The 14,002-nt window shown below is 44.7% G+C and overlaps 1 protein-coding gene across 1 annotated transcript in view; it reads left to right on the top strand.

Annotated features, from left to right (window-relative positions):
- The window catches only part of RECQL5 (RecQ like helicase 5), a 461,944-nt gene that overhangs the window by 37,923 nt on the left and 410,019 nt on the right, over positions 1-14,002 (top strand). Inside the window, exon 2 of the mRNA XM_069200163.1 lies at positions 5,349-5,470. Within this exon, the coding sequence (XP_069056264.1) occupies positions 5,349-5,470 (122 nt within the window). The remainder of the gene's footprint in view (positions 1-5,348; positions 5,471-14,002) is intronic.

Here is a 14,002-nt window from a genome sequence, read left to right as displayed (position 1 = left end):
TTTACGCAGGACACTGGGAGAAGTTTGTCTTATATCACTACCAACACATCCGACTCTCTAAACACACACTTGCCATATGTTCCTCTGTTTTGTTTGTTCATAGCGCAGCAAGTTCTTCCTGTGGCAAAGGTTAAAGATTACCTTTCCGTTTTCTTATGTTTATTTAATCAGCCATCCTTCAAGTCACCTATTGTGATGCTTTTTTTTTTTGAAGGGGCTGATAAACATGTTCCTGCAAACACTGTTTTTGACGCCACAGTTGGACCTTAATTTGGTACTACCCTTATGTGCAACCCTTTGAACCAAAGCACAGTTGTCGTCTTCGCCTACTAATCGTCAAGACCACCATAACATTGGCCAGGTGAGTGAGTGAACTCCAGACATTGTCTCTGGTACCACCATAAACATCTTTGTTCTTGTACAAATTAGTCCTCTGAAAAAAAACGGCACCCCTTCCCAAGATATTCACACCCTTCCACCTAGGGCAATCCATCACCTTGCCGACTTTATGTGCACTGCCTCATCCCTGCTAAGAGAAAGAGTGGTTCCTTTGTCTCTACCCTAAGATGGCCCTCCTTTCAATGCTGATCAGACCAGAGATTTCACAGGATGAACAACTTTTTGGCTGCTTCTCTGGAGCTAAGAAATACAAAGTGGTACAATCCATCGGAAGATGGTTCTCTTTTGTATTATGTATCAAGACCTGCTGTAGAGTGGCCAACCCCTAGAAAGGCTTGTGTACTCCTTCCATCAGAGCAAAGATAGCTGCAACTGCACTAGTGGTGATGTGCCACATCTGGACATTTGCCAGGCTGCTACGTAGGTGTCTCTCCAAGAGTTCAAGGAGCACTACTCCCTGGGTATCCATGTCTAGTGGGATTGGCACTTTGCCCGATCTGTCTTGCAGGATTTCCTGGTCTGAGCCATTTCACAGACCCTGCACCTAGGGAGATACTGCTTTGATAACTATTCACAAGCTGATGAATCTGTGGTTAGAAGTCTCTGTCAGAAGAACAAGTTACTTACCTTGGGTAACATCTTTTCTAGTAGAGACTCTAACCTCAGATTCCTTAACCAAAACCTCCTCCTCATTGTGTGGAATGTTCTCACACAGTCCATTAATAATATCCAAATCTAGAAGCTTGCACACTGTTGTATTCTGATTTTATGTGAAAATGAGAAGAATCTAGATGGACAGATTTAGAGGCCATTGTACACTGTATTGAAAGATGGCACAGTAGGGAAGAGAGAGACCCTGTCAGGCATGGACTGTCCAGCCAGCACCCCACAGCATTGTAGTCAATTTCCCATGCAAGACTGCCTTACAAATACGTTTGTCCGTAAGTCCTCATCTGAAGATGGATAGGTGCGGGCAATGGGTATTTCCCATTGTGCTCACATTTCTAGCAGGATGGAGGCATATGGTGATAGGAGGGATCCCTTCACAGCATGTTCAGGTTTAGCCCTAGCAGTTCTCATCCTAGTGTGTCCTGGGCTGGGCTTTGAGTCCTACATCACTCACTCATAGGTTGCTTCATTGGTTGTCCTGAGGAGGCAAATTTACTTTTTTTTTTTGTCTGACATTTGGAGCATAATTTTGGGCATGTGAAGGGAACCGAACCCCAATTTTGTAAGCAACTGCAAAAAGTCAAATTTCCAAAGCCTGTGCGTTATAGCTAGCAGGCTGCTGGTGCAATGATGGGGGCACACGCCATTCAAATGGACAAAATAGTGTGACATACTTTGTCATGACCTTTCTGACCACCCTTACCAGTTTGTGCACATGGAAAACCTAACTGGTTTCCTCATTTCTTAGTAATGTTTAGACTAACTTTATGGAAATGGCCAGGATGACTGGATGCAGCTGAGACACTTGTGGTACTGCTGACTTTGGCAGGAGGACGGAGACTTATCACACACCTATATTGTGCTCTACGATCAGATAAACTGAGGACCCCCTTCTTAAAACTGAGGTGTTGAGGCAAAAGGTTAGTGAATACTCATTAACAGTGGACCCGGGTACATAGGGGGTGTTCCGGAGGTCTCTGTCAATGCAAGGTTTAAACGTATTCAGTACAGCAAAGTACATATTACATACCTCTCACCCAAGCACCTTCATACAGTTTACCTCTCTAGGAACCGAGGATGTGTGTGCTGCGGGAGCATACAGCAGACTGCCCCTCCCTCCCGCCCCCAGTGCCTTGAAACCCTTGCGGGAGAGTAGTTGCGCTAACATAACTCTGTGTTTCAAACTGATTTAAAGACAATCAGGATTAGGCATTGTTGGGACTGACACTACGATTATTCGTACAGTGTAAAATGGTACCCAGTGGCTCAACCCCACAGTATACCATCACGATGAGAACAGATACTGTGCATAACCCAGAAATGTATAATGCTGAAATGCCAATACAAATAATAATTGGAAAAAAAAAAAAAAAACTTTACAGAACTGCTTTGTCTCAAATACTGCCTATTCTTTGTTATGGTGGCCTAATTTTGTTATGCAGATGTACCCAGTATGGGTACGTCTCACCACAAAACGTTATAGGATTTGTGCAGTTAATGCCGTAAGCCCACCTCTTCCTTACCAGAGTGCCCGGCTTACCTGTGCTAGCGTCTCTCACTTATACATACATGCCCCTTGGCTGTGCATTTGCCTCAAACAGCTTTAAGTGTTGTCTTAATCTGTGGGTGGCCGGAGGCACAAGCAAAACCATTGTGATGGCAGATCAGAAAACTGTTTTCCAAGGGCTTTGGTGGAAGGAAAAGAAATTGGACTGAGCACTTTAAAAAAAAAAAAAAAAACATGTGAGGAACAAGTATTGCAGGGGAGAGCGCCACTAAATCAATGAAGGTAATACTGGAGGGTGATGGTTTGAGGCATGGGGTAAAATGTATATCCCTGGCTGGTGTATACAAGGTTGAGAACACAATTGGGCCTCTGAATTATTGGCATGGTGGGGCCGGACTCCAAATTTAGGACAACAAGGTGGAACTGTGAATGCAGAACCAGTACACCCTATATTGAAAGGTGCCATTTTGTTTCTCCTGACTCCATATTGTGCGTCACAGGTTTTTGTTGCATTTTATGACATAAATAAATGTTTCAAACATGCAAACTGGCTGTTATGGTCTTTCTAGGTCATTCCATTAGTATAAACTTTTTCATGGCGGAGCCTAGTTTCCTACTTATCTTGACAGTTCTCCAGATATCTATTTCTTGATTGTGTGCAGTCGTGCTTTAATCTCTTTAGGTCATCTTTATTTTAGAGGCTACCTTCACAGCTGTGTCTACACTTTCACTCTAGTCAGTCAGCTTCAACACACATTTTCTACACTTTTTTGTTGAGATTTACCTAAATGCTTCCGGTCTCTTGGCTCTGTTAGTTGTCAGTAGGTCTCGCCTATGCAAGAGCTATTAGCTTTGGTAATGTGTTTTAGCCATTTTGTACACTAGCATGGCTACTGTTCAGCATGGCTAAGAGTGAGTGGCGTAGAGTGAAGTATTGTAGAGTGGAGAAGCGTGTCTTGGAGTATCATAGAGTGAAATGGAGTGTCTTGATGTGGAGTGGTGTAAAGCGAAGGGGTGTAGAGTGAAACATGCATGGTGTGTTAACACACTGCCATTGCAGGCAACACATTTTCAGTTGAAACGACCATTACCAGCAGGTCTGGATCTAGACAGTGGCATAAACTCCATTTGCACACAGACAGTTTTATTGATAAAACTACACAGTGCACAAATGATAATGTGTAGAAATTGCATCAACTAGTGTATTGATTTGTTTTAAACGTATTAAAATATTTGCTTCCACCACGATTCATAATTACGAAAAAGTGCTTTCCTAATTCTGATATATTCTGAAATCAGTTAATTTACAGACATATATATTTTGTTGTGTGCTAGGAAAAAACACCCCCAGATTTTACACCCCCCAGATTTTCACATAAATCCTCCATCTTCAAAGTCGAGAGATTGGAAAGTAAACATTGCGCTCCCTCAGAAGACCAACCCTGACATTTGACTTCTGTGTTTGAATGCACAACACATGTGACAAGTTAAGTACAAAATTGAAAGGCCTCTTTACAGAAAGCAAGCACTCCTGAAAGAATACAAGGTGTGAGACGGAGAGGTGGTAAATAGGCTATGCTCCACAGGAGGGACTAAGACCTGCTGGACAATCTAAAACAAAGTCCGCAAATAGAAAGCAAGCAAATGTGAATTACAAATGACAAAGTCAATTGTAAGCATGAGTGGAATGCATTTCTAGGTCCGCTCTCAGAATGTCCCCTTGACGTCATTCACTACCATACAGCTGTGCTGTCTGATAAGCTTTGACTAAAAAAAACACTAAAAAGAATTAATAAAAAGTGCTAAATCTAGTTGTGGGAAGTTGAAGTAAAGACCTATCCAAACAAATTCACAGATATATTAACTCTATCCAGCCAGGCTTGCACCAGTTGTTAACTGAAGGTGGGTTAAATAATTATCGAGTTATGATTTTTTCATGTATGTATTTTTAATATATTTTAGCTATAAAAATGTCTTCCTTGGCTATATGGTGGGCAGTGACATAAGGTAAAAATCCTGGTTTGTATGCCTGAAACACAAAGCACTAACCCAACAGACCGTGAAGAAGTTTGGGGATGGGTAGCTTCAATTGATGTACTGACTCGTATGATTGAGCAGTCCGATTTCAGGTTTGTGTATCTTTTAGAAGCTTTTGAAAGTCTTAGGAATTTGGTTGTTTGATATGAAATGCTGGGTTGTTCCTGGATGTTTATCGATAGAAACTCTGTTTTCTTTGTTTTGTGCACGTTTATTGGGAGCTCTATGGGTTTTTCCGCTAACGTGGCAGAAATTGAAGGAATAAATAACTGTAAAGATTTTTACTGTAAAATTTGCCTTGGAAGTGTAACTAATGCAGCGGATCACTATTAAGTTTGCTTTTGGTCCCATTAACAACATAACGGCAATGTGTTTTTTTATATTGGGCGAAAAACACGTTTATGCCATTTTTAGCACTTTTAGGCCTGTTACTCCTAACCTATAGTTGAACATACCCTTGGACTGACAACCTCCAGAACGCTGCTTTTGTCAGCAATAAACATTCAGCCCACCAAGCCCTCCTCGTAGCTAATGACCCCTGTTTAGGTGATTGAGGCTTGAAACATCATGGAAAATGGGTAGAAACATTTTTTAGGCACTAGCTTCTCTCTGTATGGCCACGTAAGATTCCCTGATTGGACCACAAAGAAACGTCCTCCGTCTGACCCTTAATTGTGATATGTTGATTGTGCCCCATGTTATGTTTTTTCTGATGATTAATTTTCTGTCTTTGCAGGTCAAAAAGACGTCTTTGTGTGCATGCCCACAGGCGCTGGGAAGTCCCTGTGCTACCAGCTTCCTGCCGTCCTTTCGGTCGGCATCACCATTGTAATTTCCCCCCTGATTGCCCTGATTCAGGTAAGGTAATATACGGCTCTTTCAGTAGATATTTTAATTTGTCCCTTTTGCTCTTTGTTTTCTGTCCTGATCCATCTTCTCTGTTCAGGATGAACTATAAATCAACTAGAAAATTACAGAATAGGGACTGACTTTGCTTTCGGATCATTATTTAAAAAAAAAAATAAAAAAATCTCCGCACTTTTTTAGCAGCAGGTTATAATTATTTCTTAACATCATATACAGACAACATGGTCCTAATTTTATGGGAAGGAAAAATTGGTCCCAAACAGCACCAGGTTCACATAGAGAGCTTATGCACATTTATCCAGTCCTTGAAGACCTTGGGAGCTCAGAGACTAAAAGAAAAAAGATGTGCCTTTTTCTGTTATGAATCAGCCTACCCAAATTAATGGCCCTCAGATGTCTTTAAATGATATAAAGGCAGGTTGGTGGATCAGTTATCTAAGGGGGAGGACTTTTGTGGCCTGGTATAGCACTGAAGAGTCTCAGAGCAGGCTGGTGGCTAAGTTGTGTTTAGTGGAAAACATTTAGTGTAGCTCTGTGGAAGCTATTCGGCCATGAAGCTCAGAGATGGCAAGTATATGGAAGCAAATCTGAGCAGCCAGTAGTTCTGTGCCTCAAATAGGAGTCTTGTACCTTGTTGTTGGTTGCAGAAGCTGTTGTGTCGGTGTACCTCGAGAAGACTGTGGTTTCTTTTAGGATAGCGGAGGCTGATGGATCAGGGTAGCTTGTTGTTGATTGCTAGGTTGGTGTTGTTTGGAAGATACTTTTCTTATGATAAATATATCTTGTTTTTGTATAGTGCTGCACTTCTAATCCTAAGCACTGTAAATAATAGGTTTTACCATTGTCCAATACATTGTACTCTGTATACCAACTTGGGAAGGAAGGAAGGGCCATTTGGCTTTGCTAGGATTTGAAATCATGACCTGTCGATCACAGCAGAAAATGTCAACTTAGTGAGCAATCCGACAATCTTTTGGGTTGCTGTAGCTCATATGAATTAAGTGGGCCTGTGTATTTTTGTAGGGGCTGTTTGGTCGGAATGTTTTGAAAGATTCTGATAGATTACAGCATGATTAGAGTCTTTTCTCCTCATCAGGAGAGGAGACCATTTTAACTGGGTGCAGGTGCAACTGCATTGCTTTATCTTGTCATATCTGCATTGCAGATCATATTATGCTTCAGGTAATTTTATAAGTTTACCTGTGTGAGAGGCTTCATTTTAAAATTCTCTTTGTGGTGGAAGGATATTAATTGAAATTACTTATCTTTTATTAATTTACTAAAGGTGAAAGAGCTGGTTACGCAAATCGGCATCCGTTTTTGTTGCCACTCTAGTGTTTTTTGGGAGAGGAGACTATTTTAATCCAATGCAGAAGCGTCCGTGCAACAGGCGTGGCAACGGTGCGCCAAATGCAAGCTCATCTACTCCCATCCACACACCGACTGCGCACAGGGCCTAGTCATGCTGCCGGTTCTCCAAGTGAGCCCTTCTGTCCCTCTGACGGCAGACTGAGCTACACCAGTGAGAGCACTTGTTTCAGCTTTGTAAGAGGACTAATAGCCACACCCTGACCCTGGGGAGCAATAAGGAGGAGTATACTTCCTCCCTTTCTGCCACATTGTCTAGCTCTTTCAAATGTGGTCTGGTAAACGCTAGGTCGCTAATACAGCATCCTCTGAAACTAATCTATTGATCCTGAGTGTACATTGGGGCATTCTGTTTATCACAGAAACATGGACCACTCGTGACTCGGGCATTGATCTCGGCCTAAATTGCCCTTTGGGATATAACATCCTCTACAAGCCACGCACTACCAAGAGAGGCGGTGGTGTTGGCATTATACTTAAAGATTGCTGGAATCTGGTATCTTTAACGCTGGATGAATCCTCTGGCCTTGATCGGAAGGGTTTCTCCCTGCAATCCAAAAGAGGCTGCCTAGCTTCAGGAATTTTGTATTATTGACCCCTCCCTGCTCTCCCAGTCTCACACTTTCAGGCCTTTATAAGGACCATTTCAAATATGACATTGGCCCACTCTAATCTTCATTCTTGGAGATTTCAACATGTGGATAGAGGAGTCCCCATAACACCCCCATGCCATCCCCCTTATATGGTGAATTTAGCACTTGGTTTCCAGCCAAACGCGTTCTAGCAGTCACACGCTAAACTTTATTTTGGCCCCAGAAGGTCTGATTATCGTTGATGAAACTCTCCCTCTTAGTTGAGCTGACCATGCACTAATAACCTTCCATCTTTCGATCAGAGAATTTAAATTAGCCACAAATGGGGCAGCCATTATGCATATGGGCAGGACTTGGCATACATTTAGCGTCTTTTCTCAATGAGCTATCTAATAAATCAGGTTCCTTTGACCTGGATAAGTCAGTAGAACAAAAACTACAGAATCATGAAGGCTAAAATCCTCGAACATTTTGACAACGAAATTCTTGTGCAAATCATGAAAAAACAGTCATCCATCTGCCCCATGGTATAATCCTTCCCTGAAACTGGCTGAAATTTGTTTGTAGGCAACTTGAGAGAAAATGGAGCAGCTCTTGCAAAGAGGAGGATGAAATGCACTTAAGATAAACTATATTATTTAAAAAAAAAAAAAGATCAATATAGCAAAAGCAGACCACCATGCCACCACTATTCTAACTGCACCCAACAACACCAAAAAGGTCTTAGACATTATGCGGGAGGTCGCTAATCCTGACTGCCAGAAAAGGGACATCACACAGTCCCAAGAACTGTGACAACCTCGCTCTGTTCTTTGAGGAAAAGATTGACAAGATTCTGGATGACATAAAGGATGGTTTCCAGACTAGCTGCCTAACCGCATTTATTGCATTTTTCGATAATAGATTAATTAGGGAGCCTATCTATAACCATTCATATATGGCACCTGTGACAGTCAACATATGGGACAATTCTAAGCATAGATTAGGCAATTTTGAATTCATCTCCGATGAGAGCTTCCTTTCCCTAGCAAGATCCACCTCTTCTGGCTCTCCTGTAGATCCTTTGCCGCACAGGATCTGAAAAAGCATGGCAGAAGAGTCTTTCCCGCTGCTACAGCAGATTTGTAATCAGTTGTTGGACTCCAATATAGTACCGCAGACTTGGAAAAAAAACATTGTTTCTCCCTTTCATAAAAGAAAGAAATCCTCCTGGGACCTGTTGGTCCTAAGTAATTTTAGGCCTATTTCATTTCCCATAAAGCCTCTGGAACTCTATGTCAGCGAAAAACGCTCCCTCCACATGGAGAAACACACTACATTAGAGTAGGAACAGTTTGGATTTAGACCAAGGCAAGCAACTGAGTCAGCCCTACTCGCTGCCATGGACGAGCTATGTACGCTAGTCGATCACAGCCAGTCAGCAATCCTGATCCTTCTTGCTTTATCTGCCGCTTTTGACAAGGTAAACCATAACATCCTTCTAGACAGACTCTCCTTTGCTGGAGTAGGAGAAATAGCACTGGATGCGCTCCTATTTATCTGATTGCAGCCAAGTTGTTTCTCTCCCACTTTTTAGATCTGCTTTTAGGGAAGTGAAATATGGAGTTCCCCAAGGGTCAGCCCTTAGTCGGGTTTTATTTAATCAGTAAATGAGGCTACTTGGGACCCTTATTAAATCTCAAAATCTTAGGCTGTAGTAAGCTGAGCTTCTTTGCATATGCCCCCCCCCCTCCACCTTATGCCCTCAGTTGAACTGCTAGATGCTGTTTTTTGACTCTGATAGTGCACTGGGACCTGTCAACCAGGCCCCACTGCCAGTGCTCTTCCCCTAAAAATGTACTGTGGTTTGGTACACCCAATTGGAAATGACTTAACCACCCCAGTGAGGCCCTAGTTAATGGTACCAGTGGTACCCAGGGCAGGGATGGTTTAGGGGTCACCAGGGCTGCAGCACTGATGGTTCCACTCTGTGTGACCCACGTAGAAGCAAAGCCTGCAGAGCTGCCATGTCAGCCTAGACGAGCAGCTTGTCTGCTCGAGTTAGACGCTGCCCACTCCGAGTGCTGACAGAGTCCAATCACTGCCATAGCACAGGTCAGTACCCCCCAAGGCAGGCCTCCTATAGCCCAGGAGGCAGGGTTCACTGTGTTATGAGTGTGGACATATATGCCCGAGCATATATGCCCCAGTGATAGCATTCAAAACCCAATGCTACTGCAAATGACCAGCAGTTCATAGGATAACATGGGATGACAACTGGGGCGACCCTAGATGTCCAGCTCCATGATGGCCCAACTGATTTCCCCATGGTTGGTGTCAGACACCGTGCTTTCTAACCCTGAGCAGGATTATCTTGCCCAGTGTTAGAAATGGTGTCTCTAGTTGGCAGTCGGTTTGCACCCTGTCCAAGTAGGAAACCTCACTCTAGTCAGGATAAGGGAGATACCCGCTCAGATAACCGCTGCTCACCCCTTTGGTACCTTGGTACGAGCAGTCAGGCTTAGCTCAGAAGCAATACATAAAGCATTTGCACATAACACACAGTAATAAGTGAAAACACTACAAAAGTACACCACACCAGTTTTAGAAAAATAGCCAATATGTATCTGTGTAAAACAATACCAAAATGATAAAAATCCAGCACACGGTGCGAAAGGTATGAATTTTGCAAGATTTACTCAAAAATACAGTTCCTTGACGTCGATAGCTCCACCTGGGGCTATCACAGCGCCGTGATCAACTAAAATCAACAGTTCAGGCCGGCCGCGGTGTCGCAGGCCAGCTACAGTGTCGGGGAGACCCGCAAACAGTACCTTTGGAATTACAGGGCATCGTGATCCTCGTGGTGAGCTCTGGAGAGCGGCGTCGCTGGCATTGCAGTGTCGGTTCTGAAGTTGGTGCAGGGGTCGTTGGTCCCTTTAAGTCAAACGCGTTGCAAATCGAACTCTGGGCTGATGAAGTCAGGAGCGCTGGCGTGGATGGTGTTGGGGCTGCGGTGCGAAGTTGGCTGATGCGATGTGCGGTGCCCACAGGTCATGGTGCAGGCAGCGGCTCAATGAGTGCGTCCAGCAACATCGGTGAGACCAGGGCTGCGGTGTGAAGCGAGGTGGTGCGACGTGCGGGGTCACCAGGTCAGGGTGCAGGCAGCGGCGGCGTCATCGTTGCTGAAGTGTTGTCGTCGATAGACCCTAGCCAGGGGTGCGGGATGGGACGGTGCCTCGTGACCCTCACAAGCGGTGTCTACAGGCCATGGTGCAGGCAGGATGTCTGGTGACAAAACTGCAGTTGATGATGCTAACGTTGATGGACCAGGGGTGTGGGACGGGATAGTGCTTTGTGTACCTCACGAGCTGTGTCCACAGGCCACGGTGCAGGCAGTGGCGCCGGTGTCAGCAGGAACGTCGTCGTCTGGGAGGCCCAGGCTGTGGTGTGAGCAGGCGATGCTGGAGCGCGGGGCTCACAAGTTGCAGTGCGAGCAGCGGCTCGGTGAAGTCATCCAATGACGGTGTCTGGGACCAGGGTTGCGGTGCGAAGCGGGGCAGTGCGGCTCCGTGAGGTATCGGTAGGTCACAGTGCAGGCAAGTGGCTTAGTTGGCGGTGTCACAGTGGTTTCTTCTCTTGAACCGCACAAAACACACAGTTCCCAGTGCTGCAGGTCGAGGAAACTGAAGTCTTTGGTGTCTCTTAGACTTCCAGCAGGAGGCAAACTCTACTCCAAGCCCTTTGAGAACTCTCTAAAGCAGGACAATAAGCAAAGTTCACCCTTTGCACTCTTTTCGGGCAGAAGCAGCAACTGCAGGCCAGTCCAGCAAAGCAACACAGCAAAGGGGCGGTAGTCCTCCTCCAGCTCTTCTCTTGGGCAGAGGTTCCTCTTGATTCCAGAAAGATTCTAAAAGTCTGGGTTTTTTGGTCCAACAAGGGGTTGGAGACTGCATTGTGTGAGAGCAGGCACAGCACTTTCAGGTGTAAGTGAACACTCCTCCCTCCACTCTAGCTCAGATGGCTCATCAAGATATGCAGACTACACCCCAGCTCCCTTTGTGTCACTGTCTAAAGGAGAGGTGTGAACAGCCCATCTGTCAAACTGACCCAGACAGGGAATCTACCAACAGGCAGAGTCACAGAATGGTTTAAGCAAGAAAATGCCTACTTTCTACAAGCGGCATTTTCAAACGCAATCGAAAAACCAACTTCACTCAAAAATGTATTTTTAAGTTGTGAGTTTAGAGACCCAAAACTCCATATTTCTATCTGCCCTCATAGGGAATCTGTGCTTTAAAGTTATTTAAAGGCAGCCCCCATGTTAACCTATAAGGGAGATGGGCCTTGCAACATTGAAACCCAAATCTGGCAGTATTTCACTGTTAGGACATGTACTGGTGCGTTTTACATGTCCTACCTTTTAAATACACTGCACCCTGCCAAAGGAGCTACCTAGGGCCTACCTTAGGAGTGCCTTGCATGTACCAAAAGGGAAGGTTTGGGCCTGGCAAGTGCGTACACTTGCCAGGTTGAATTGGCAGTTTAAAACTCCAGACACTGCAGTGGCAGGTCTGAGCCATGTTTACAGGGCTACTTGTGTGGGTGACACAATCAGTGCTGCACCTCTGGTGCACTTTACTAGGGACTTACCAGTAAATCAGATATGCCAATTATGGATAAACCAGTCAACAGTATAATTTACCTAGGGAGCATTTGCACTTTAGCACTGATCAGCAGTGGTAAGGTGCGCAGAGACAATAAACCAGCAAAAACAGAGTCCAGTAAACCATAAAAACAGGAGGTCAGCAAGCAAAAAGACAGGGGAGACACACCAAAACGCTGCCAGGTCTAACACCCAGGATTAACGAGCATGAACCCTGATGGTATCCTTAGAGGATGTCCATAAAAATACCAGCTTTCCCCTTCCTTGGCTGGGCTCTCCTGAGCCATTTGCCTCCAAGACAAGGGTCTTCCCTCCTGCTGGTTGTGCTCATTCCCCTCTTCACCCCCCCCCCCCAACCCCCCCCCAGGATGGAGACAAATGACCTCGGCAGGATGAAGTCCCAAGAAGTGCAACCCGTCGGGCCCCTTGTGAGTGAGTCCAAAGAAGTCAGAGCCCTGCACCCCGGGAATGGTAGTGAGGCTCTTGCCAAGTTTCGAGCTGCTACTCCACCCCAATTGACCTCCAGACAACAAAGTAATGACTGACTACTTTTGCCACTGCCAAGGCTTGTCGGTCGCCAGCCTGGAAACCTATCCCGTCTCGAACATCAACAACTCCAGCGCAGTTCCCAGCATAGTGACTGACGTCGGCAATGACTCCACTCCTGGGATACTGCATCTGGAAGGAGATGACTTTGAGAGAGAGCAAAGCATCTTTGGCACGTCCAACCCGTGATTGACAGCTGAAAGGAGGCTACCACTGTACCTGGAGCCCCGGACGTGGTAGTGAAGATCCTGTTGTCAAATCCAGGTCCTGGGGCTCCAAATGCCTGAACTATCAGAGGGTAGAGAGTAGTTCAAATCCCCTCCCTGCCCCCCCACCCAACTGTGTGTGTGTAAAGTGCTGCTATTTTGACAGCACCTGCGGATCCCATCAGTACCAAGGATGGCCAAAGCACCCCTGCAGCCAGACTCCCTGGGCAATGTAAAAAAGTAAGTACTGACTGAGTCTTGGGCTTAGGACCTGCCAAACCTTAACTCCAGGTGGGTTAAATGGTACTCACCCCACATGTGTCCAATTGCACACTGTGCTTTTCCCACATTAACTTCAGTGGAACTCTGAGATATTTAAAAGTGCATCTACTTTTCAACATTTCTAAAATTCTCAACTCCGGTTGTATGTAAGATACAAAGTTTATTTTTGGTTTCTAAATTAAGATACAAATCTGCTTTCTTTATTTAAATGGGTGTCTGATTTCTTTCAAATCGTGTCATTTACTTACCGTCCATGTGGGTGTTGGGAAATGCTTTACACATGTTCCTCTAAGTAGCCTGACTGCTCTTTGCCACACGACTGAGCTATGGTTTACTGGTGTGAACCCAAGATCCACTTCTGGGTAACGTGCTAATATTACATGGTAAGACTCCCCAGTCATACCACATAATACGGCCACCTTGCTAGATTGGTGTTTCAGTGGTGTGGATCTTGAACTTGTGTTTTGCTTCACCACTTGGACACAAGTATAGTTTTTGGGTACACGAGGAAGCCTCAATTTTCTTTAGACCCAAAAAGCATTTTTTAGATTGTTTTGTTTTTTTGTTTTTTTTTAAATCCAGTTTAATTGGAATTGCTAGAACCCTGTGTTACATCTGCATTCCAATTGGTTTCAAAAGGTTTTACAAGCTCAAATTATCTATGTAGTAAGGTAAAAGTATTTTTAAACAAGTTTTACAAAGTACCCAACACCATAGATAACCAGTGCACTATGGAGAATATCCTGAGCCTCGATTAGCCTGTCCTCTCCATCCTCAAGATCAATGATCTGAGACCTTTGGGCAAAAATAGGTTCATTAGCTTTAGGGCCACTACCAAAAGAGAGGACCTTGTAGAGGCCCTCTTCTCATTAGAGGAAGAACC

The sequence above is a fragment of the Pleurodeles waltl genome, chromosome 7 (assembly GCF_031143425.1).
Source record: "Pleurodeles waltl isolate 20211129_DDA chromosome 7, aPleWal1.hap1.20221129, whole genome shotgun sequence".
Taxonomy (NCBI): domain Eukaryota; kingdom Metazoa; phylum Chordata; class Amphibia; order Caudata; family Salamandridae; genus Pleurodeles; species Pleurodeles waltl.
The sequence above is the reverse complement of the archived record's forward strand: the minus strand, read 5'-3'. Positions and strand labels throughout refer to the sequence as shown.